Source organism: Tyto alba, unplaced genomic scaffold (assembly GCF_018691265.1).
Source record: "Tyto alba isolate M040663 unplaced genomic scaffold, T.alba_DEE_v4.0 Super-Scaffold_1000006, whole genome shotgun sequence".
Lineage (NCBI taxonomy): Eukaryota > Metazoa > Chordata > Aves > Strigiformes > Tytonidae > Tyto > Tyto alba.
Genome location: NW_024881272.1, coordinates 14,947,061 through 14,972,530, shown reverse-complemented (window position 1 = coordinate 14,972,530; position 25,470 = coordinate 14,947,061). Strand labels below are relative to the sequence as shown.

At 38.0% G+C, this 25,470-nt stretch overlaps 1 protein-coding gene across 2 annotated transcripts in view; it reads right to left on the bottom strand.

Annotated features, from left to right (window-relative positions):
- Positions 1–291: 291 nt before the first annotated feature.
- Positions 292–25,470, bottom strand: part of PLPPR5 (phospholipid phosphatase related 5) — a 46,421-nt gene continuing 21,242 nt past the window's right edge. The window contains exons 2-6 of one of the 2 annotated variants that reach the window (XM_033000544.2): positions 24,382–24,514; positions 21,894–22,144; positions 12,883–13,059; positions 11,101–11,220; positions 292–2,506 (exon numbers count right to left, since the gene is read on the bottom strand). In XM_033000544.2, coding sequence (XP_032856435.2) covers positions 2,474–2,506; positions 11,101–11,220; positions 12,883–13,059; positions 21,894–22,144; positions 24,382–24,514 — 714 coding nt within the window. In that variant the 3' untranslated portion in view covers positions 292–2,473. Of the gene's footprint in view, positions 2,507–5,734; positions 6,062–11,100; positions 11,221–12,882; positions 13,060–21,893; positions 22,145–24,381; positions 24,515–25,470 lie in introns of those variants that run through there. The other variant, XM_042806293.1, reaches the window with a different exon arrangement.

Here is a 25,470-nt window from a genome sequence, read left to right as displayed (position 1 = left end):
TTGCCACTTCTGAAAATCAATCAAAGTAGGGTCTGAGGCTTGGACGGTCCACATCCTGGGGGGAGTCCTTCACCAACAGGCTGTGGACTCTTCCGCAATACTGCTCTTCGTCTCTGATTTTCAATTTCACCAGAACCACCTCTAAAGGAAGGTAGTTAACTGTAAGGATTCCTGGTTAATTGTGAAAATATATCACCAAATGCAGTTGACCTCAAATCATCATTTCGTTATACGTATACTATCAACTAAAACATATCTAGAGCAGGTATCTAAAAAAAAATACACTACATATGAATGAAAAATTATTTTATTTAAAAATACATTATACAGCAGAGTGTCTCTCTTTTTGTTTTCTCACTGCTGGTTCACAGAGATAATATGATAAATTTAACCCAAATATTTGACTGGGAAAGATCCTGAGAGAGAAAGAGACCAGTTACAAGTTGATGATATACAGTACACTGAAAAAGAGTCATCTCTTTTAACATAAAAGAATCTCTTGGTAATCTTATAAATCAGATATAAAAAAATGCAGGTTTGCTACCATGCAAAAATGAGTGAAGATTTCATTTAAATCCGCACACAGAGAAATCATTAGTACCTTGGACCCTAAATAGCTAGACTAAGAGAAGGGTAAGTGTGCCTAACATGGTAATACAAACTTTGGACCTACTACAATTTTGTAAACACAGCTGATAGTCTAATAAAGGTGGATTTTCAATCCCCTAAGTAACATTATTGTAGCTAAGGGCTCTATTCTAGGACTTTTCTCCCCCACTGATGTATTTCTTTATTCTCCAATTCTCAGCTTAGCACAATGACTTCATGAGATATATTCTATTGCACTCAAAAATGACTTGGCCTTGCCCTGTTTGCCAAGCACTATTTAGGTAGTTGTATTTTAGTGAAAACAGCGGTTAAAATAAAAAGTAAAAACCAGGCGTTACCCTGGATGACTGTGGAAATGGATTAAAATCCATCATAGAAAATATATACCTGGTTCTACAGCCTTATGTTTCACACATCTTCTAACAATGATTACTGCATGGGAAATTCACCGAATTATGGAAAATTTAAGGCCTAGAATGTTCAACAGCCTGAACTGAACATTATTATTCTCAGTGTGTCTACGGTGCTAGCAGTGTATCAGCTGTTGCCAGAGGAAAACTTTCTGTCGGACGTTAAGAGCATTTTCAGCACCTACACTATTCAAATCCATTTGGTGCTCAATTTTTATAGGCCAACTTCACTGGGAATAGTCAGGGAGGCTGTCTTTTGAAGAGGAGGCTCAATTTGATTATTCACAGCGATAACAGAGATATGGTAACATTGCCTGATATTGAAGAAAAATCAATTCATTGACACCTCACAGACTGACAGAGGATTTTTTTTTTTTTTTTTTTTTGCGAGAATACGGCCCTGAAGCACAGAGATAGAAAGCTTTGTAGCGAGAAAGTCTGTCTGTCCTGGTCACTTAGGCTGAAGAAAATTAACGAAGCCATTTTGTTTCTTCCATGAGTGCTCCAACATGAAAAGGCAGAGTAGAAACTCATGCACTTTTCTCGCTAAGCCAGTGACCCTCTACTTAGCTTATCATTCTCCCAGCATCAGATCAGGGTGTACAACAAATATGAGAAGATGGAGGCTTCCTTAAATAATTTGTTTAAATGATTTATGAATAGCACAGCTTCCCATCAGATATGCTGAGCTAAGAATGGAGCCCTTAACCTTTAATGGGATATCATTAGTAACAAAGAATATATCAATGATCAAACTTTCTATATTATTTTCATTTCTTTTAACCTAGATACATATATATCATCCAAGACATTCAAGAACTACAAAACAACAATTCAACTACAATTATGTCAGGAAAATATCCAAATAAATAAACTTTTAATTATGATACAATACTTATTACAGTAAAAATTGGCATTTTTTTTTCTCTTTAAAAGCAGAAGCACCAGTCTTACATATAACATATTGTTTGAATGATATCTTACATGGAATACAGCGTAATACAATGTGCAAACAGCATTTTCATACAGAACATAATATTTGTCTAGTTTTTATACACTGAAATCGCCTCAAATGGAAACAAGTTCATGCTGAATTAAAGATGTAGATTTGTAAAATCAAAGTCAAATCAAAATATGAAGTACTGTTGGAATAGGTACATGAACCATTAAAAACAATGAGAAGCCAAAATAGAGGGTATTGTCAGATAAATATAATTGGTGCTCAGTTTGTCCCATTCCATCAAAAAGTAAACAGTTAATATTTTTGCTAGAAAGTAAAGTGACGTTCTAATATTTAATAATTCTTCAAAATATTGGTATCATTTTAATGATGTAAAAATCAAGTCAGAAATAGGACTTCTAAAAATTTCTTATTTTTGATACACTGCAATTATCGTGTGTGGGCTGTGAAAAGAGATGAAGTCCAATGGAGTGAATATACATCAGCGTCAACATCATGTGACTTCTGCAAAGGCCGTGATGTGGTTCTACAAGTTAAAGGAAAAACAAACAGATAAAAACCCAGAAACCACAGAGATAGACATCAGTCGCCATTGTGAAAATTTTTGCCTCTTGTGCTCTAGGGACAGCCTTATGCTTGGAGATTATTGCAGGATGATGTAAACAAAACTGTTTTTCACTGCAGTGCTCTCACTCCCATAGCAATTCTTTGTTAACTGCTGAAAGACTCGATATGTAAGTACGCTGAACAAAGTAACTAGGTGTGATGGTTCTACAATATTTTAAATTATGATGGGTTTTTTTTAGATTAAAAAACAATGTGAGTAATTGAGTTAGCTGTACTGTTACTGCTACCTTATTCATAATTTAAAGCAGAATTCCTAGAAATGAAAATGGCAGTTTCTGACAGATTATAATATTCTATTTCAGTGTTAACACAATTCTAATGTTGTGGTTTTTAAAGATTAATTGCTCCCCAAGAGCTGGATGGCACAGAACCAAGTAGCAAAATGCTGTAACAAAATTGCATTCAGCAGTTGAGAACTCATACTCAAAGTTTCTTTGTCAGAATCACTAGTGTCCTCTTCATTTGCAGTGTTATTCTCCTCTTCCCTTCAAGGGGACCATTCTTACGAAGATGTGTATCAGAATGTGAATATACACTGTGTGACTCACCACAGTAAAACTGCAGCATCACAAAGAGCTTTGCTACTTTTTCATGCTCTAACCTAAGCAACTGCCTCTGCAAACATTTGTTAGGTGAAGACTCAACCGCACGGTGATGTGCAGGATCCAAAGGAACTTTATGTTCCCTTTAGGCACACAGTACCCTTGACTGCCACCATTTTTTATAAAACATGCAATGTGTAAAATTAATAAAGGGAATCTTGATGTTAAGCCACGTGTTTGCTCCCCAGCACAAAAACGCACAGAGGGAAATAATACCACACAAAGCACTGCAGATTTCTCTCATCACCTCCCCTCCTGGAGCTGACCAAAGTCAGAAGAGAGGCGGTGGAAGCTGAAGAGGAAGTGGGATGTAGATAACTCATGGAGAGTGGGATAGAACTCCATTTTGTTGCCCAAGGGAAGTTAAGTCCTTCAGAAAATCACACACCATAGAAAGTGCTGAAGAGAAACAGTGGCCACCACACAAGTTTTTATTTCTCAGTTCTTCTTTAAACTGTCTGGATATCTGTTTATCAGTCTGTGCAGGGGAAGGCAGGCAGGCATCTTTGATTTTCACATTACAGAAAGGAATTTAGAAGTACCTTGAGTGGGAGCACGGGACAGCTGCCTCAATCCCCACTCCAAACAAGGCTGGCAGCTTCTCATTGTGCCCTAACTGTACTGTGTCCAGGAGGAGGAGCTCTCTTCACCTCCCTTACAATGGAAATTTTAGCTGTAGTAATGTTCTTTTATGACAGCTTTCATAAGAGAACACGACCAAATAACAGGCATATATATTCATTGTTATCCAAAATAGAATTAATATATTTTAAATAAATAACAGTGATTAAACTATAGCCAGCAGATATTTTAAAGAGCATTAGGAAAAAAAAGAATCAGTGTGCAACTTTCTGTGAAAATGTTTTCAGTAAACAGTATTAGCAAATGTCATTGTTTCCAGATTTTGATTCTGCAGAAGAAAAGCGAAATTATGATTTCCTAATTAGAAAACAAAACATTAACATTTCAAAGCATTTTAGTTGGCTGGCCATCTTCTGATGGCTGACCTTACATAAATAAAAGACAATACATAGGGCAACCTCAATGACTCTGGAATTGCTGTGCGGCTATTATGACATTTTCCTCGCAGTATTTACTTTATTTTTCCTTATTTAGACCTGGAAACTATCCTGTCAACTTAAATTAGCATCAGTCTAAAGCTATTCACTTTGTTGATAAAATGGTTTAAAAATGAGGAATTGGAGCAAAAAAAATTCCTTGTTACTTATTCTAATCAATTCTTTCAAGCCCTGCTACATGCTATCCCTTTCTCTAAATGGCACACATTTGTCTGCGATGCAGAGAACCAAATGCTCTTTCATGTGGCATTAACTCAGGACCACATCACTATTACTTAGGAAAGGAGAACGTGCTTCACACTTCTGCCAGCTATACTTCCAAAATAAGCAGGTCACCATCCTTGGAAGGACATGCAGAGTATGGGATATAACAACACAGAAGAAAATTGTCCTTCCTCAATAAGAGAGAACTGCTAAGCTGCCAACTGCAGAGCTATTGATTTGGACCCTGGTGGAGACTTGTCAATTTGTGTCCAATGGACTCGGCAGGGTGATGCATAACTAGGTCAAAATTAATCACTTGCTGATGGCAAGAATCACTGATACAGATTCATGTCACTGTCTGGGTATTCATGCTTTTTCATATGTTACTGTCTCAGGCAAAACTACAAATAAGCATTGCTGAGACTCTACAGAAAAAAAAAAAAAAAAAAAAAAAAAAAAACCAAAACACAAACAAACAGCATCCCTCTTGAATAACTGCATTTCAAATCTCTTACTATGCTTTTTTACTTCTGCTTAGATTTACGGTGACAAAGTTCAGTGTGAGATACTAACCACCATCAGCAGACAGATTCACACAGATGCAGAACACAAGCAAAAAACCATGCACAAGACCCCAGCTTCTCTAACTCCACAGGAAATTATTTTCCCAATGGTACTCAAAAGAATTAGAACATGCTGAGGGTCTGCTCAATGGCAGCAGTTTCACAGGCAGGCACACCGGCTTTTGTATTATTCATTCTAAACTGACAGTATCAGCTTGGTGTCAGCACAACGTGAACAAAGCATGCTTCATAACCATGCTCCCACTCCACTAACAGAAAAATGAAAGCTGAAGGCTAAGCCTTGAGTGCAGGTTTCTGGGGATAAATGATCCATACTTCTATATCTTCTGTTAAGATTTTAATTAATTTCTGTTTAGAAACAATTCTACAATGTTAAAGCATTGAAAAAAATCTATGACCATTTTTTTGTGGTTTGCAGTTTTCATTATATATGTTAAATATTTTTTACCTGAAATTTTTTTGTTATGCTCTCATTAATAGTTAGAAATATCCAAAATAGTGATCATCTTAAAAAAGTTTTTAACATTTTTGAAAACAGGAATTTGAAAAATTGTTTGTAGTCCACACAGTAGTTTGCTAAAAGAAATAGAAAAATACTACTGTAGTAATTCAGGCAAATGATAATTTATCACACAATAATAACAATAATGTTATCATACAATTCTGTGGGTCAGAAAAGTATATTTAATCGTTTATTAGAGAAATCACATTTTTAGAGAAAAGAGCAAGTTCAAATGAAATCCCCCATTTAAAACCTTGCAGACCTGCACAGAACGCTGCCGCCACACTGCATCTGCCTTTGCTTCAATTCCACACACAAACACGCATGTGCGCTCTTGCACACATATGTTTATTGCCTTATATGAAGATGTTCAAAACGGTCCATTCCTGATATCCAGGAGAAGAACCTAATGATGCGTGCTTTGAGGGAGTTTCGTTGCAAAGGATCTTCTTGATTGTTACCAATACCTTGATTCTGTAAGACCTACAATATGTATATTTGAGGAGGTCACACTGAATATATTGTTCCATTTCCTATGTTTAAATATTGTTTTATTTGAACATTAGATGTGGTGATTACAGCTTGCATTCAAACAGAAATAATTCTTGTACAATCCCCCCAGAGGTAGATTTTAAGCAGAAAAGTAGGATATGAATGCAACCTCAAATGCTTGACATTGAAATAAAATTGCTTATGGTCTCTTCTGAGCTGCCTCTCTAGGGTATTTGTTTCTGTGTGGGAAACAACGTTGTATAATATCTCCTTTAACACACTATATTATCAAGAGAGAACCATTATGACAAAAGAAATCTGAAAACCTGTCTGTGAGCAAATGTAAGCACATGGACTCTAGTCAAACCATGCTGGAGACACACATACATGTACTAAACCACTGTATGGATAACCTACATACACTTTTGGACATCAAGCGCAACAGCATTTGGATACTTCTCAGCTAAAATATTTTGAAGCAACAGAAATAGACACAAACCTTCTTCCACATTTGCCCATAGCATGATGAGCTAAAACATCTTTGTGTTTTCCTTTTAGCCTGTGAGCTCAGTGATAGGCAATCAGTCTGCCTGGAGAGCCCCAGTGATCAGACCGAACTCCCTAGGCCATGCTGTGTCTACACAAGTGCACATACCAATGAAAGACTTCTTAGTACCAAAATGTTTAAGACCAAGGAAGGAGCAGTAACGCTAAGAATTAAAGTTTAAAATACCCTTTTCTGACACTGTGAGAAGCTGTTCTATGTCTCATGAATAATCAAGATAGACAAAATATAAAAACCATAATAGCTTAAAAACAGAAGGGAAAAGCTTCCCCAGCCTTAAAATACTATCAGAATCCATTGCAGTATCTATATTTACTATTGTTAATACGTTTTACCACCACCATTACCTTTGACACATACACAATAGGGCAAGAATTAGTGTCAAACTCAACAAGATTTTCAAGACAATTAACCCTGATAGTCACTAGCAAACGGTATGATAGGCAACAAGAATGTCACAGATTGTGAGAGGAATTCTACATACTTATCAATATAAAAACTCAGAAATGGCAGAGAGAGAGAGAGAGACACTAAACTATCTGCTTCTAGTTCACAGTCATGCTGGAGTCAGTCCTATGGGTGGAGTACAAGAAACCCCATTGTAACAAGGAATGGTGACTATTTGGGAACATGGTTTGGGCATTGCTGACAGAAGTAACACTATGAAGGAATGCCAAGCAGAGACTGGGGATAAATGCAGCTTAGCTGTCAAACAGCACTGCAAAGGACCCACTGTGAACAGCCACAGAAAGCACTGATGATCAGACAAAGTAATCATCTCATCCCACAGGAGATGAACCATAGTGCCTCTCCTAACCCAAAACTTCCTTCTAAAACCTCTTACCTCAGTTTTCTATCTACTGCCTCAATTAGTCCTAAGATGTTCCATGTTACCTTTGTATTTGATTTTTTCAAAGCTAGAATACTTATTTTAGAAAAAACACTAGGACAGTTAGCAGCTACTACAAGACATGTACAAGCCCTCTGTAAATCCTGGCCAATTTCAGGTGACTTTAGCATGAAATAATATCAATGTCCCCTGAAAAAGAAAAAATAGTTACTGTACCAGATGAAGATTTAAATTTCAACTCTTCCACATACCACCCAAAATATCCCTACTTCCCAGTAACTCTTGCAACAGAACAGGCGTCTTTAACCTTGACTGTGGTAGGAAGAGAGTCTCCTTTCTGTAGCAGAGTGCCATCTAACTGAAACACAAATTGTCTTGTAAGAGATGAAGAAGGTCAGAGACAGGAGAGAAAAAGAAGCAGATGGGTGAGTGATGACGTTTCTTGGCTTTCATTCTTTTCATTAATTCTGAGGATGAATGTAGTTAAGGTGAAAGCAGTAAGTCTGCATTGCTGAGCCAGCTCTGGCAAGGATTCTTCAAGGAGACACTCTGCAACTATGGCTTATTGGAGTGCAAGAGAAGTGGGTACCCATGTAGAACAGCTTAATCATCTGCATGCACCACAATTAAACAGAAGTGTCATGCAAACAGTGATCTACCCTTGTCATTAACCAGCAGCAGCTCAATTCAGAATATTACAAGTACACTTATTCCTATTTAAGTGCACTTCAGATGTAGCTCTTGACCTCTACCAGAACTCATGACAGTGGCAGCACAGAGAGCATGCCGAGAGTATTCCTTCTCCAGCAGGAAAAAAGCACTGGAATAGCAAGTAGCAAATCTGGAAACATAAAAATTAGGACCCTCCAGGTCTGTGTGATGCACCATGGGCTTACTCAATTACAGGTGAATTTATAACAAAATTGCAGTGAGGTCCCATCTGGTAGGTATTTCTAATGAAGTAATTCTTTAGGACAGCATCTTTGAATTGCTTGCTCCCAGATACCCACATAGTTATTAAATACTAATAACAGAGTTGCATTGCTTCATGCTAGCACTGCCTTAGCCCATGGTAACTTCAGTCAGTCATAGCTGCGCTACTCTTAGTAGCTAATTTCTGACAGTAAGCCATCTTTAATACTGGCACAGGAGCTTGCAGACTGAGAATAAAGAAAGACAAATTTCAAATTAGCTAAATGTAAATGTATGTGCATTCAGATATGGAACTGGAACAGCCATAACTGAAATGTAGTGAAAAGTAACTTGAACATGGCTAAAGTAGGCAAAGGCACACATTATTTAGCACCCCTCTCTCTCCAGAGAAGAACAAAGGATGTGAAATAAGAAGGACGTTAAAAAGCAAAGACTAAGTTAATAATTCTTGTAGTAATGATAGTTAATTGACATGGCTCAATGTAGATCTTAGTTCCAAATAAGTATTATTGTTGGTGCCTTTTATTTATCAGGGTCTGACTCCCATCTAAAACTGCAGACTAAACATTAGTTAAAAAAAAAAAAATCCAGGAAAACTCAACACCTAAAGCATTCACATGTAAGTAACTATTTCATCAATTATTTGCTAATTCAAATTTAAACTTTCTGAGAAGAAATCATTTCCCAACAAACAGCAATGTGTCTATATTATCATCCTCCCATCTCGTCCTGTCTGTCTGGAAAGGAGAAAGGCTTTGCAACATAGAGAAAGATGAATCCATACACTGAGATCTCACCAAGTGTAACATCCTGTGGACAGTCGCCAATTTATTTAGAAGGAAGTTCCATGACAGCAAACAGCTACCCTCTACTGCCACAGCAATATGGGTTAAGAAGGAAAGAAGCTCATTCATCTAGAGTCCCGGGAAGTTCACAAATGTTAGAGGTCAACCTCAAGCAGAGCAGATGTTATTCCTGCTACCACCCTTGCAAACTCTCCCATAGCTTTCCCCACAACATCTCAGTCTTGCATAGGCCAAGTCTCAGGAAAAGAACAGCATTCATGAGCAAGAGGGTGTCAAATCAGGTAGAAATACTAAGTTAACATGTGGTCTTTATCTCCAGAAAAAATTTAAAATTTCAACAGCCAGGGAATGTACATTTATTACCTGTGATGGCTTTTGAGACGCAAAAATGGCTTCTATTGCAAGAGAGCCTAGCATGTAAATAAGACATGCTCTTATTAATGTGGTATGTCCTAGGCCAACTGACATCTTGTTTCATTTTGACATTTTACAGAAAGTTTACTGAATGGATTATTTTGAAGATACACATTCATCACCTAAATGCTTGTTCAAGCAAATGAGACTCTGACCTCCTTATGACAAAATATCAGCAGAAGTAGCTTAGACACATTTGGTTCAGAAAGGAGTATTAGATCATTCTGAAATCTTTCCCTTCAAGGGAAGGAATAGCAAACCCAGGGCTAGCAGCAATTCTTACTAAAGGACAACTTCCACCACTTACAAGTGACTAAGACAGACTGGGAAGTGGCTGAAAACATTTCTTCTACGTGTAATATGAAAAAGTATCAGTAGGAATTTGGATTTATAAGAATGGCAGAGAAACATACTTTTGGTGCCCTACTCAGTGTGTAACTGTTTACTATCTTCAAACATGGGCATAACGCAAGAGATTTTAACAAATAATGACAGATAAAGTAATTAGAAAAAGTTGAGTTGCCTTCAAACTTTGTATCAGCAGTTCACACTTTCACCCTGGTAAAAACACTTTAAATATTTTCTTTGTTTGGTTATGCTATTTCAGTGCTTGTTTGCTCATAAAATTGTTCAGATAATCTTACCTAATGCTTACATAGTACAACATCATCTTCAAAAAACATGAATTTTTATTACAGGAAACTAAAATAAATTTTAAACACATCACAGTACTTGCCCGTGCAAAAAGTCTTGACATACAACTTGAGTCTTGACATATGACTATCATGTCCTAGTTCAAAACCCCATTTGCTTTGGTAAGAGATCATGGCTTTTGTGCAGTTACTGTATGAACCATTTTACTCTCTATTATTATCATGTTCATTAAGTTTTTTGCCCTGCTAGTGCAGATGTAATAACCCCAGCGTTTCCAAGTGGGTGCCCCGTCCTGGGGCTAGTATGTGCCTGATGATAAAAGCCCTACAGCTGATCCAGAAGGGACTGCATCCCGTGATCTACACTAGCCTCATGACATACCTCAAAGAAATAGGATTAATGCCACTCATACCTGAATTGCGGAACACCTTGGGCTCAGGGATTAGATTTTCTTTCTAAACACTTCAAGCTCTGTGGACTCTCAGACAAAGCATTAATCAAACTTACTTGAGGAACACAAGAAAAGAGGGCCTCAGATCTGTTCAGCCTGACGATGGACTTAGCAGTGGCTACAGCAGTAAACTGGACTTAAAATGTAGTGATTGTTCTTGAAGGTGACATGAAGAGTCTCCCAACGATTGCCTCTGAATTCATTCTTCCCTTCTTTCCCCTTCACTGCTATGTTTCCTTACTTTAAACCTGATTACCTTGGCACTCTTACCAAGATAGTTTGGGATCATCCAAACTACCTTTTTCTTCCAGGAAGGCTACATTTTATTTAATTGTTTTTAAAAAAGTTAGACATTACCTTTTCTAAAGGGCTTTCTACTCGGGGTATGCTGATCATGGGCATCTGGGCCAGATTACCCATATGAGACTGTTCATGTTCTGGCTGACGTCCTCTGAAGTTATTTACCACACAAACAACCTAGAGGGGATTAGAAGATAAACAGAGTAGCTAAGGAACAACTCATTTTTTTGAGCTTTGATCCTGACATCCATAATTAGGCAGAACTGACACAAGCTTTAGTCATAGCTTACAGGAGAAACACAGAAATGTGAAGTTCATGTTTTACAGAAAATCCTTAATTAATATTTCAAGACAGAAAATTTTCAACCAATTTATTGTTACATGCATCATCTGAGAACCAAAAAACCCTCTTATCTAAAAGCAAATCCATTACTGACACTGAATAATAGAATACCAATTGTTAGCAGTGTCATGAATAGATGTCCGGAGTACATGCAGCAGAATGTAGCAATAACCTTGAATTTCTGTGAAGAGCCAGTACCATCTAAGTTTTGACCTTCTTAAACGGAGAGTGAGAAAGGGATAATAAGGAGGCAAGGACCATCTCTAAGTTTGAACTAAACCCTAAACCTGCTCAGGGCAGCAGTGACTCTCACCCAGGGACTGAGGAATGTAATATATACCAGTCTGTTAGTGTTTCTATTAATTTAGGCATTCAGTTGAGCAGCAATGTTTGCCCATTGTATTTTCTTCAAATCACATCTAAATTTGATGTCATGTTATTCTAAGGAGTTTATGCAATATACATCACAAAATACAAGAAAAAAATGCTGGGACAGATTTCTTCTCTAATCTGTTCTCTTTTATGACTCTAGAGGCACAAACAGAATGGAAAAACTTCTTAAAAATGAACAACCAAATATAACTCCTGGACAACTTGTGTGGAAGGAACATTTGGAACTGCGAGCAGGTATATTTTAAAGGAGACCTAAAGCTGCCCTCACTTTTCTCAGAGGAGTTGAAACATCCACCTCAGCTATCCCTGTGAGAGTTCTCAGCCAAGCCAATTCTTCAGATACAAGATCTTGAGATCAAGACCTTGAGATCCAAGAATCAAGCTCAAGCGTTTCCATGGGGAAAAAATTCAAAGGTGAATTTAGTACTATTACAAGCTGCCAGGCAGACAAACTTGCAGGCATTAAACAGCAGTGACTATTCTATGCCATAGTCTTGCACTAAAGTTATCAGTGAAGGTGATTAATAGATTAGCAGCAGCTTTCTGACACAGACACTAGTCATTGTGAACTGTGACTAACGATCTGGTTTTAGAACACAGTTCCAGAAAACAAAAAGGCTAAACAAGGATTTTTTGATAAAGAATAACATAAAATTTCAATGTAAACCTGAATTAGCATGAAAGAAATTCAATAGGTTTACTTTAAAGCCAGAAAAGAAATGCTACTTACTCTCTGATCAGTGTAGGTATCACTACACTGAATTTAATACTTTATACATTAAATTATAACTAGATGTTATTCTGAAAGATATACATTTGCTTAAAGTGTAGGGGCTTGATGCAAAAATTACTGGTTGAAATGCTACAATCTGGTTTATAAGGAAGTCAAAAGAGATCATCTGATCAGTCCTTTCTTGACTTCACATTTCTGAGTGTATGTAAATATAACTAAGGAAACTGATAATTAATTAAAAACAAAAATTAGAAATACGTCTTTTGTCATTTAGTTGCCTGAAAAGTCAAGGCTACCAAAGTTTTTTTTTAAGAGACACAAATTTATACACTGATTTTTTCAAGCAGAAGTGACACAGATATACACTTACCAAAAATACTGCTATAGATACTCCAATTATAAATCCTGCTATTACATCTGACCAGTGATTTCGATACTCTGCTACTCTGTTGATTCCAGTAAGGAAAGCCAAGCACATTAAACCCAAACACAGAACAGGTTTTGCAAGCCTTGTTCCTCTGGCTTTTACTGTGTTGGTGATATACATCTGAAAATTAGAAAGGAAGAAAGTATAAGACTGATTGGTATCTCCCACTAATGGATGAATAAAACTCCTACAGCAAAATTACACTGTATGTGAACCTGAAAAGCCCCCAAAAGAACAGGCAAATTAGACAATCCTATCCTATTACTCCCAATCTATGTATTTATTTATGCAGAGACATAAAGAGACTGATTTTTCACTGTGCATTGTTGACATTAATAGAAAAAGATCTTTACCCTGAAAGGGGCTACATCAAGGCCTTGTTTTTATTAGCAAATGCCTTTCTTCCCCATACACAACTTCTTCATGTGATTAACTAGAGGTTTGTCAAAAAGCAGTGAAAATTGAACAAAATGCCAGCATCTGCTTTTATAAGCAACATGTAACAGTGTCAACCAGCACTGAACAAATACACCCCTGTACTTCACAGATGGTGACTGAGGATGTTTAGTACCAATCCCCCCCAGGACACAAACCAGCCTAAATGCAGAAAACTTTATGCATCAAACTCCAATAAACCAATCTGCCCTGCTTGCAGTCTAACTCTCCCTATGCAATACTACTGAATGAAAAACACTGCCTGATGACAGAACAGCTCTTCTGCCCTAAGAGTGCACATAGGGACTACTAGGTTTAAGCCGGAACTTTCCAAGCTCTGATGGGCCAATGGAAGAAATGAATACCAAATCTTTGAATTACCATTCTCTTGAATCTTGGCAATAAGGCTGCTTGAAAGTTCCTCCCTGAAAAACTACATTTCACCTAACAGGATTTCTGAGAATCAAGTATTTACTTTCTGCAAAAGACATTCTCCAGTTAAACGACTGAAATCCCTGAAACCTTCACATTTAGACAGAGTTGAAGTTTTTAGATTGAAGAATGCAAATATTTTCTATGGAGTTTCACTAGACTTCATTGTGTAATGCCATCACTTTGAACTGCAAAGGAAAACTGATGAGTCTGCATTGAAGAACCAGTACCTTTTCTGGCCAACAAATGGGCAGTCCTCTGGGTTTTTTTGTACTGTCTGAAACTTCAGCTGAATCTACTGGGTAATCAGTTGTGAAGTGCTGCAATAATCCAGTCAAGATGTAGTTTAGGAAGCGTGGTTACAGTTATGATAAGCTAAGCAAAGGAAGTAGTGATCAGAGCTTGTCTGAAAAGAGCGACATCTGACAGTAGTTTTGTTCAAAACACTAGAGAAAGATCCATGGCTTAGAGGACAAATCAAAGCTTAAGCTTAAAATCACAGCAGAATACTGCAACACATCTTCAGTGTGCCTTACATGATGAACAGCAAACTAGTAGCAAGCTTTTAACTAATGCAGACAAAGCAAACGTTTGAAAAAAAAGAGTTCTAGAGTCTATCTCCAAACCACATTTCTTCTTACCTTCTTCCTAGACCATTTCAGAAATATCATTTCTTCCTTTGCTGACTATCCTTTTCTCTTAGCTCCTTATATTTTTGCAGGCTCTCTTCAGTGAGTTACTCTTACCATGTGGAATGCTGATAAGACAACTGCAACTTTAATTTCCAGCTTTTTAGCCCCACTGGTTTTCTTCAAGCTACAGCCAGCAGTGCACGCTGAGTTACTCAGCAATCCTCTATTTTCGTGAGTTTCATTGCACTCCTGGATACTACCACCATTATCGACATTCACATTACATGTCAGAACATCTGGTGCTAGGAAAAATGTTCTAATATTTTGAATATGCATCAAGATCACCACATTTCAAATACAGCTTGGGTGCAGTTGATGCAGGGAAGATGACAGGAAACTATCCTGTATTTAATTCTGTATTGTGTTATATTAAATCAAAACAGCTACTGAGAAGGAAAAATCAACTCAAAAAAAGTGTAGTTTGTTTAGGGCAGGTCTTGGTGATACATTTCAGTTATCTGTAACACCTGGTCATCACCCAAGAAGATGATCTCAATTTTTATGAAGTCAAAACACATTATAATACAAATATTTGATTCTGCAGTACTTCAGTCAAAAGTCAACATTTTTAATACAAAGCTAAACTGAAAAGTGCTCTGCGGAAAATTCTCAGAATCTTTTTACAATCTAGCATGTCCTTCAAATCCCTAGTCAAAGCACTGAGTGAGCAGAAACAACTGCAGACTCATACTGTGCCTCACGAGTAATAAAGACCTCCATTTGCCGTATGTGCAGTCAAGCTTGTCATGCCCAGTCCATTATTCAAAATAACCTGAGGGTTCTGCCAGCATTGGTACCATTTCTGTCTTGTCTTTAAAGAACAGATATCACTGATTTTAAGAATAGTATTATATTTAAAAATTATTAAAGACTCAATAGAAACAGGGTAAACTTTTTCTGAAACAGTGGAGTGAAAAGTCTATATTTGCAAAACTCTACATAGCAAATGTAGACTCTTCCAAGGCAGGATTCATAGACGTCCTTTTTTAAACTTGACCTCTTACAACTCTAGTACAATACACTGAACATAGCCAACTCAGTCAAAAATCTGATTTGCACTAAGAATAAAACATAATTAAGCAATAATTTTCTTTTTGATTCTCAAAGGAAAGCTATAAACTATCAGAGTCGGTAATTGACAAAGAATAAACTTGATGACAGGATTTTTCTTCTCTTTTCATAAGTATTAAATGCAGTATCAACAAAGGAAAATAGCTCAGTGATTTACAACATCAGTGAGAATGAATGACAATAGAAATTTTTACATGGCTAAAGGTGTTCACCAAAGAAGTCCATCTCAGTTCCCCTTTAAGAACAGATATTGGGAGAGGAGGAATCTAATTAAAGAATTTTTTTAAATTAGTCAACAGGAAGACCAACAGCAGAGATTTTGTATGTAAGGTCAAGGATTGATACAGTAGTTAGAATTAATTTTGGAAGATGCACATTGTCCTGTAACATCAGATCAGTGGTGAACCTTCTCTTGAAGAACTTCTGCTATTGCTTTTCCTTTTTCCTGAGATAAGATTTTAGTATGAAAAGATATAAAGGTGATACCAGCAAGTAGACACCGGCAGAGAACCATATAAGGAGGTGGATATTATCTGTTTGTTCTATAAACAATATTTACCAGATTTTCAGGAAAACACAAACATTTGACCTTGAGTCTTCAAGATGCTGGAAGTGAAGTCTTCAGAGAATCTCATAATTTGAAAAAAACCCTTTAATTGAAGTGGTTTTGAAAATGTGTATTTGAAAGAATCAGAATCATCACCATCACCACCAAAGACAAAGCTACCTGTGACGTTTCTGACACGACTGAGATCATAATATAAGGACTAATCATAGCACTGGCACTTAGCTTGTACTGGGAAAGCTTTCAGAAGTGTCACGTTGCAAGTCTGACTCATGTGAAATATGTCCTAAATCTAGTGCAAACAAAATCATTCCAAAACATTTAAGAGAAGAACAGGAATTGTACGTCAAGTGCAGGACAAAGTGGCCTCCTGGGCTATGCTGCAAGCTCTTCCAAGTCATCTTGTTTCAGCTGTCTTTAGGCTCAACCACAAAAACATCTATGCCCACAAACACACATGGAACAGGTCCCAGAGTCCCATTTCAGTTCGAGTGGAGCTAGTCATCAGGCTGGGTGCACCAGCCAGGAGCAAGGTTAATTTTCCTAGCTGATTTCATCAGCCTGGGGCCCAGGGATGTGGGTAGGAAGATCCCCTCTGTGCCTGCTGTTTCAGTCCTCCCTGAAGCAGATGGTCTGGGGGACTGACAAAGAGACAGACCAGTCCATTAGTGGGCAGAGAATAATGACTCATGAAGCGACAAGCAGAAAGATGAAGGAAGCACTGTACAGGCACCTATCCCAAACAGCGCTCCAAATATAAATTATCTCATGTTTTGTTTTGCTTGTATAATGTGCTAGCATTAAAGAAAGAATCCTGAACTATTCAAGTAATACAAGTAATGTTATAGATGTTCCACCTGAGGAATGCACAGCTTTCAATATTTATCGTACCTACAAGAAAAGAGATAATTGGAGATCAAAACGCTGAAAAACTAGTGGGCTATAGTGGATGGCAGTCTATAACCAGGTTCAACGTTTAGTAAGAATCCTGTTGACAATCTCATGGAAGCTGAAGAGCTTTTATTAATAATTATTGGGTCAAATTATTTCTAGAGCAAGTCATATTCTCAAATCACCTGGGCCTTTCTGCAACTGCCCATTGAAGAACTTTTTTAGTGCTTTTGAAGCCTTCTCCAGCCTCCTCTGTAAGTTTTGCAGTAATTATTGATGACCCCAGACAAAAATTGGCTTTCAAAGTTAGGGGTCTGGGTTGGCAAAAGGAAGAGAAAGCTCTAGAAATTCTGGACATGACTATTAAGTTTCCCACTATGAGCTCCCCACAGTTGCAACTGTAAACAACTGGAAAAGAAAAAAGGTATCTTTCAGTGTACCAGGACTGTAAGATACACTCAAATATTAATTAAAGCTGATTCAGTCTACAGAGGTCGTTATCTTGATCAACTGAATTGTAACGAAGAACTGACTGACAAGAGATACCTAGAGGTCTTTAGATAAATCCCTGGATCAAATTGTAATGTTATTTTACTATCCAGCCTGAAAGTAACTAATACACCCAATACATGAAGCTTGTGATACATGCTGTATAATCAGTATGAAGGGATACTTTTACTTGCTGCACCAGATACTGAAAAGAAATTCCACTTTCCTACCACTGCTCCTGAAAAGCAGCCAAAAGAATCCTTTTTCAATTTCCTAACAAAAAATTGACAACAAAGCTGACTCAATAAGGTGGATCTGCTACCCCTTTTCCCTCTGAAGTCCCTCTAAAGCCTATCAAAGAAGGGCCTGTTATGCCTCCACCAGCTGCCCACTGAGCAGAAGCCAGGCAGGAACTTCACGATAAAGGAGAGGCAAGATGAAACCTACACCTAAAGATCAGATCAGAGTGACACTGAACAGAATGTCACCATGCTGCCAGCACTGTGACCCAGACTGCCTTGCTGTCATTTCCCAGTGACATAAACACAGTATACAGCAAAGACTATACAGCAGAATGCCAGAAGCAAGAACCTTGCAGAAAAACTGATCACAGGCCTAACAAAAGCTCTGCAAAGAAGGAAAAGTTATTTGTCAGCTTTACCTGCTAGCTCTGCCCAAGGCTGTAGTTAAGACCAAGGGTTCACAGTACAAAGCAACAAAAGCTGCCTACACATCAAAGGGCTATGTTAATTATGAAGACATTAAACCCGCTCCTCTATCATTACAAATCTAAAGCAAGTCTGAAATGTATGTGGTAACACCATGTTCAAACACTACCCTACAGATAAGCTGGCTGCAAACTGCTCTCGTCCAATGCAATAAGAATAAAACAACAGAAAAGCAAAATTTTATAGAATGAAATAAAATTTGTCTTAAACTACAACTAGAAATGACTGACCCCCTAGGTCTGCAGCACCAAAGGACAACTGTTAGTCACAAGTTTCATATTTAAAACCATGAGAATAGACTGACTAAATCTTCATATATCACTTCAAAATCCTACCAAAAAAAGACTCATGATTTCTCATTTCTGTGTCTCAGCTGTGGAAAGAGCACAAGTATGTGCATATGACTGCTTCAAAATATACCTCTAACTGTGCAGGCTGTGTCAGCTTATGCATATCAAAATGTGGTTTATACAATTATATTGTACTTAATAAACATGCAGAGATTGCTGTAATACCTATGTTGGCAGATGTTGTTCCAGCTGAGAAAGGGTGGATTGCAATGATGAGAAATGAAAGCAGATGCAGTCAACTTATTAGCCCAACTGAAGCAAAAACAAACAAAAGATCCAAGATGAGTCGAGTGGACACCTAAGGAGAAATCCAGGCAGCAGCCAGCTTGATTAGAGATTTTGGAACAGATTTAAAGTAGTTCATTTTTGAAGACTCTGGTACACTGGGAAAAATAAACCTAAAAGTCTGAAGACAGGTAAAGCATCCTTGAAAGTGTCTGTGTTTGTAGCAGAGTAGAGAAAACGCCTGGCCATCGTGCTGCCATTCAACACCTATCCAAGTTTTTCTTGGTAGATAATGAGAGAAAGTAATGGAAGCAAACATTACAGAGAGGTCTAAATATTAGCAATACAATTGTTTGAAAAAGACTGTACTTTCAGAAAGAGGGGAATTCAGTGTTACCATAGCAGCCACCTACTCTCAAAAGAGGGGAGGGGGGGAGAAAGGAAGACTCAAGAACTTAGATGAAAAAAGAAGCTATTGTTAACAAGACAAAATGCACAGATGCTAGGTCATAAGGACATGGCTGCACTTAAATTAAATGAGATAGGGGAATTATTAGATGAAACATAGGCTTTGTTTCTAAATGGGTTGATCTGTGAAATCACATAAATCTGACATTGTTTACTTTGCCCTCTCAGAGAGCAAGGACTCTGGATCAGCTTGTTGCCTGTCTATGTCTTTAAGCTGGTTTCATTTTGTGCACAGCTGGCTCAAATGTTCAGGGAGGATTCTGTGACAATTTTTCTCTCTCTCCCAAATATTTCTGTTAACCAAAAAAAAAAAAGCACATTTTGTATCAAAGATTATATGCTCATGAAATACTAGCTGAGTAATATATGGAAGTCTTTATGTCCATGCTTTCAATAACTTTTGAACCACGGCTCATACAAAGACTAGGCTACCGTTTAAATCATCTTCTCCAGTGAATAGTGATGAGAAAGTTGTTATTCTGAGCCAACTATCCTGACAAACATCATGACAGTGTAAGGACATGATGCCAAATATTGGAACATTGCATTTCTTTCCCTTGCGTGTAATAAACTGTATTTTTAGCTGCAACCGTGCAGCAGGATTAAAATTATATATTACCAAAAAAGGACTGCCAATAATCAATCAAGGACTTAAATTTGCAGGTTACAACTCAGCTGATACATCGCAGTAATTCACTTTATTAGGCAGCCTATAAGAATTCAGAAATCCTGAGAGCAGTTTATAGTGCTTTAGTTAAATGACAAGTATCACACATCACGCAGTGATACAGTAATGACATAAGATATAGTTACTGTGGTTACTGAAAGATTATAAAGTCATGGAAGAGATCACAACAGTTTTAATTTTTGATGTTGCTAACTGTATAATGACCATAGATAATGTAAGGTTTCCATAAAGTACTCTTGTTCGTGTCAAAAGCCATTGATACTAGGTATTAGACCTTACTAATGTCTACTTCTTGTTTTTAAAATGTATTAATAATGTTTTCCTTCCTGTTTTGCAGCAGCTGAACAGTTGGTTTCCTTTAGTTACGGTGACTCATGGCAACAGTGGAAATCCAACTTTACAGATGGATGAGAAAAATAGGAGCAATTAAAATAAAGAATGCTGAATATTTTTTAAAATAGCTTGTGACAAATTTAGAGGTATGTTTCAGTGAAGCAAAGCCTTAGATATCTCCCCAAATAAAGACAATACTATTAGGAGTCTTACACTTGCCTCAAGTTAGAATAGAATTTTATTGCTCATCTCTCATTTGCAGATAACACTTGTCTGTACTAACTGATGATCCACATCTCTTAGACATTGTTCACAAGAACTTTTGGTAAATGTTACTGTCACTGCTGCAGATTTTAAGCAACCGGTTCTAAAACCATATTCAGAAGCATGGAGTTGGCACACTGTCTGTGGATGGGGTTGGGATCTTTGCCATGTTGGCAAGTATCAGTTTCCAGATCAATCAGGAGTTAAAAGTCAGCTCACTAAGTATATGCTCAAAAGCAATACACACTCACACATATAGACGTGCATATATATGCACACATACATACATACACACACACGTATAGGCAGGCCACTGTTCAAATACGGAGGGAATTTAAGGGATGACTCTTGCAGTGACCAGAGGCACACACACACTTGCCTAGTTTCCCATTGACGCTACTGGGTCAGCCCTGGGTACATCCAAAGGGCTACAAAGAACTGTGATTACCAGCACAATTCAGGTAAGAGACTCCCATAGACATGTGCTAGGGACAACTTTACTATGAAAATATGTGCTTCTGCTTAAGGCTAGAATGATGTGCACTCCAAACTAAGCCAGAGAGTACTGCAGAGAGTTAATTGAGCGAGATTGATTAATCACTCTGCCTCTCACCTGCCTCCCCACACTTCTCAATAGCCTCTAGAACCGTTCTGATGACGGGCAGTAAACATCAGTTTTTATCCCAGCCCTACTCATCAATCCCTGTATCAGAAAAGAGAGAGGGAAGAAGGGCTAGATTGTCTTGTAGCCCACTCATTACAGAATAAAAGTCAAACTGACTTTGCATGAGCACTAAGGTACCTATAAATACCAATTCTGGTTCCTAAAGGCATGCACAGATCTCAGGAAAACCTGCAGAGATCAGACCCTTACAAATGCCCACTCTTCTGCTTCACCTCACTAAAGAATATATGCAATTCTACTAATCTGTACTTGGTTAAAGCATGGAAAGGAACCACTACCAGTCATGGGCAATCCCTAGCCTTATTTACCACTCAACAAAGCCTTCTACATTCTCTGAAATGGGGAAAAAGTAAACCAATCACATGGGTATCCTAAATCTAATACTCTTTTTGGGCAATTTGCTCTCTCTGAGCATTGCCTTAGCTTTCAAGGCTCAGGGAACAACTACAATTATATGTGACAGAATTAAGTCCAATGAATCAAATTCTCAAAGGCCGCACAGTAGCTTATAGAAGGTTTACATATATAAAATCAGCCAATAGTTGTCTTATCTTCTCCCCATTCCTCCCTCCTCCCCTCACAGTGTGAGCCATTGGCTCTCAAAAATATAGTGACATTAAATAGTACAATATACTTACAGCCAGATACATAGCTGCATATATGCTTAGTGCTGCTTCTTTGGATGGGAATGTCTTTCTGGCTTTCGTGATAAGGTCTGGATTTCCAGTACAGGCATGTACGCTACTGATGAATTGTGTATATTGTTTACATCCAAGTGCTGTATAGTTGGGTTTACAAAGTGCAAGAAAATGTGGTGCAAGATTCCCTGTTACTACTTGTCCAGCATTTACAAAGATGTCCGTAGCAAACAGTCCAAATGCGTAAATTCCTAAAGAGGGAAACAAAGAGTTAAATTTCCTGACAATTTTACTCCAGGGCAACATATTATAGTATTTATCATAGTTATACACCAGCTCCTTCCATTTAAGAATAGGAAAAGCCCTCATGAGTATTCTACCTTGAAGGTCCTGGCTCACACCGGAGATGGTACTTTCCTATACAACCGCAGCAGCAACACTGCAACGGACCAGCACACTTGATCTCCTTCTATCCTTCAGAGGAGAAAGCTCACCTCTTGTGCAAGTAGCCCGCTTTCCTAGGCCTCCTAGGCATGAATCACCACTATTCAGGGTACCTAGCTATACTGGTACCTTATTTTTGCCCATGTTCACTAAAGAGAAGTGACAGAGGCAAATTCTTCACCCTATAAATCTGCTTGAGAACTAAGGAAGTCAGGTGCTAATGGAGAAGTAACTTGAAAAGTCATAACACATACTGGACAAACATTTTCTTTTCCCTTGCAGCTGTAAAGGAGCTGAAGTACTGAATAATTCAATATTGATATGCATGAGTTGTCTTCATCAGACTGCTACTGGGTACATCTCTATGCATGGCATATTAATCACAATACCAACACAGTGAACTAAAGATCTATATATTTGAGGAGCTACTTATGCTAAAGAGTTATCAGACATATCACCAAAGCACTAAGCACATGTATTCATTCATTAGAACGGAAATACATGTATCTGATTACTTAAAAGAAAACAGATTTCTGCTATTCTGAGGTACCTTTCTGTTCTTTTGGAAGCAGAAAATGAGCTCTGGAAGGAAATGCAAACACAGCACCCTGACTGGGAGGCAAAGATAGCAGGTGCATGTTCATATTCCACCTGAGCTGGAGATTTCCTTCTGTATTTCCACAGTCAAATCATCTTGCCTTACCCATACTGCAATTCATCATAAATATAGTGAGTTCTGGCAGTTCCCAACTTCATGGGGCACCAAGAGGAATTTAATGGATGCACACCACAGCAGACATGACCCCACAGGAACACGTGCATTTCTAAAGGTCAGGTCCTTTCCTCAGTAAAACTAGAGGACCGAGGATGATTTCTGGGATCCTGGCTGGTCAGCAATGTCACACTAATGTTAACTCACCCTGAGCTGCTAGACCCCTGTGAGCAGTGGATTGCACCTAGCCGAGTCGCTGTACAGAAGGGCCCTTTCAGCAAGCCCAAGGGTGTGCACTGCCCCAGCACGGGTGACCACATCACTTTGTGTGACCATAACATGCAGTGATGCCTCATCTGGTAGAACAGTGTGGAAGCCATTGTTCATCCCTTCCCTCCCTCTCAATTTTTTTTTGCTTCTGTGTGCAAGGAGGGCCCACCAAGTGGGAAGGAAACGCAGGCACTGATTACACACCGAGCAACTGGAGTGGGAGGAGCTTCTCATCTATCCCTCCTCACCTTCTCTAGACCTATGCAAGACAGGCTCATTCCAAATGACTCTCAGCAGCCCAGTGGGACAGCATGCAACCATGCTCTCAGAAGGCAGGCACGGCTGTTACACAAACACTACAAATACAGACACAGCTGCACATTCCCTCCCTCCCCCTGTGACTGGGGCACGTAGGAGGATTAGCTGCCCCAAGGCTTCATTGCTCCAGCTGTTTCTCTTAGACACAACCATGAGTGAGAAGCAAACAGAATTGAGCCCTGCTATGGCATCCCTGCACATATTAAAAAGGAGCATCTGGGAATATTCAACAGACATTGAGTGGTGGTACTTCTCCCTCCAAACACATTTACAATGAACTAAGTAGAACGGATGACATCTCATATCTACTAAAGTCAATGGGGGAGTTACAGTTGACTTCAGTGGAGCATGGATTTTGTATAGTCTTCTCCTAGAGACTATAATACAACCCCCAGCCTAAGAAAATACCTAAACCAGGTTTGGCTTCAAACACATGTTTATATCCTAATGTCTTCAACTTTGGTTGCTATGTGTGTGTGTAACTGAAAGAAAACTATTAACTACGGATATGGCACAAGGGTATCTCCTCTCTTCACCCTACTCCAGGCCTACTGGTTGCAACTATTTTTTTAATCCAAACTTCCAAGAAGCGTTGCTACCCAAAAGGAGAGAACTCACTGCACCTGAGTTAAGACTACATATAAAACGTTGCATGGTTATCTGAATATTTTCCCCAGATCAAAATTAAGACATAATTGATCACTCTCACCATTCAGAAAATGAAAGCATTAATTTTGCTCATACCAAGGAATCTGATGGTCCTGCGCACCAGTGGGTTTATATAACAACAGTCTCCAGTTAATATTGTTTTTTCTTGGTTTTCAAAATCCTTTGTAGCTAACTGTAGACAAAACACTGCAGTTTCTCCAACGATAATCTTAGGGAAGGAGAAAAAAGGGGAGAGAAATGGCACATCAGATTACAACAAATAAAATATACTAATATTACAGAGATGGCTATCTCAAGGAAGCAAGATCAAACCAGTACAAAAGACAACATAAGTGAACCAAGTTCTGTACATTATCTTATGAGGGAAATATGCCTTACGGCTTGCTTTACTTTATTTGCATTGAAAGAGAATAAACTTCTATAAACAGAACTTGTAATCGATATAGCATAACCTATTTTTCAGGATGAGGGGAAAGAGAAAGGCATCTATTAGTTTAAAAACAACAGATCGCATAATGCACAAGATGTGGACCAAAGTAAAGGCCTAATCCTGGAAGATGCTGAACATTTCAGTTCCCATGTGGCTTTCACTGACGCTCAGTACTTCACAGGGTTGAGCTCTAAATTTTGGATCATGATGGGGGAAGGAGAAAAAAAAAAAAAAAAAGGGAAAATAAAAATAAAATAAAATTAAATTAAAAAAAAACCACAACAGAGCTCTTGTTCACATCAGAGAATTGGTTTGCCAGGAGGTACTTAACAGGGTTTGATTCATATTTTGCCAGCTAAGTTTATGAAGCCTGGCTTTAGATTTGTTCCTCATGGTTGAACAAAGTGCTACCACTGATATTTTAACATTAACCATGGCCTGTTTCATATTCATTACACCAAAATGAATAAAGCTCTCATGTCTATAGAAAATTCACATTACAGTTGGTGAAAAATAAAAAAAATTACATATGAAAAAAAAAATATAGACTTTGAATGTAAAATGTCCCCTCTAAGATGTGTATCTACCTGTACAGCAAAACACGACCTTTAATTTACTCATGACAATTATAGTATTTAGACTTAGAAGCCAAAGCCAAGCTTTAAGTGCATATCTATCTAAAACTATGCTAAGCTTTACAGCAGGTAGCACAGGTATGTTCAGAGAGAGTAGAG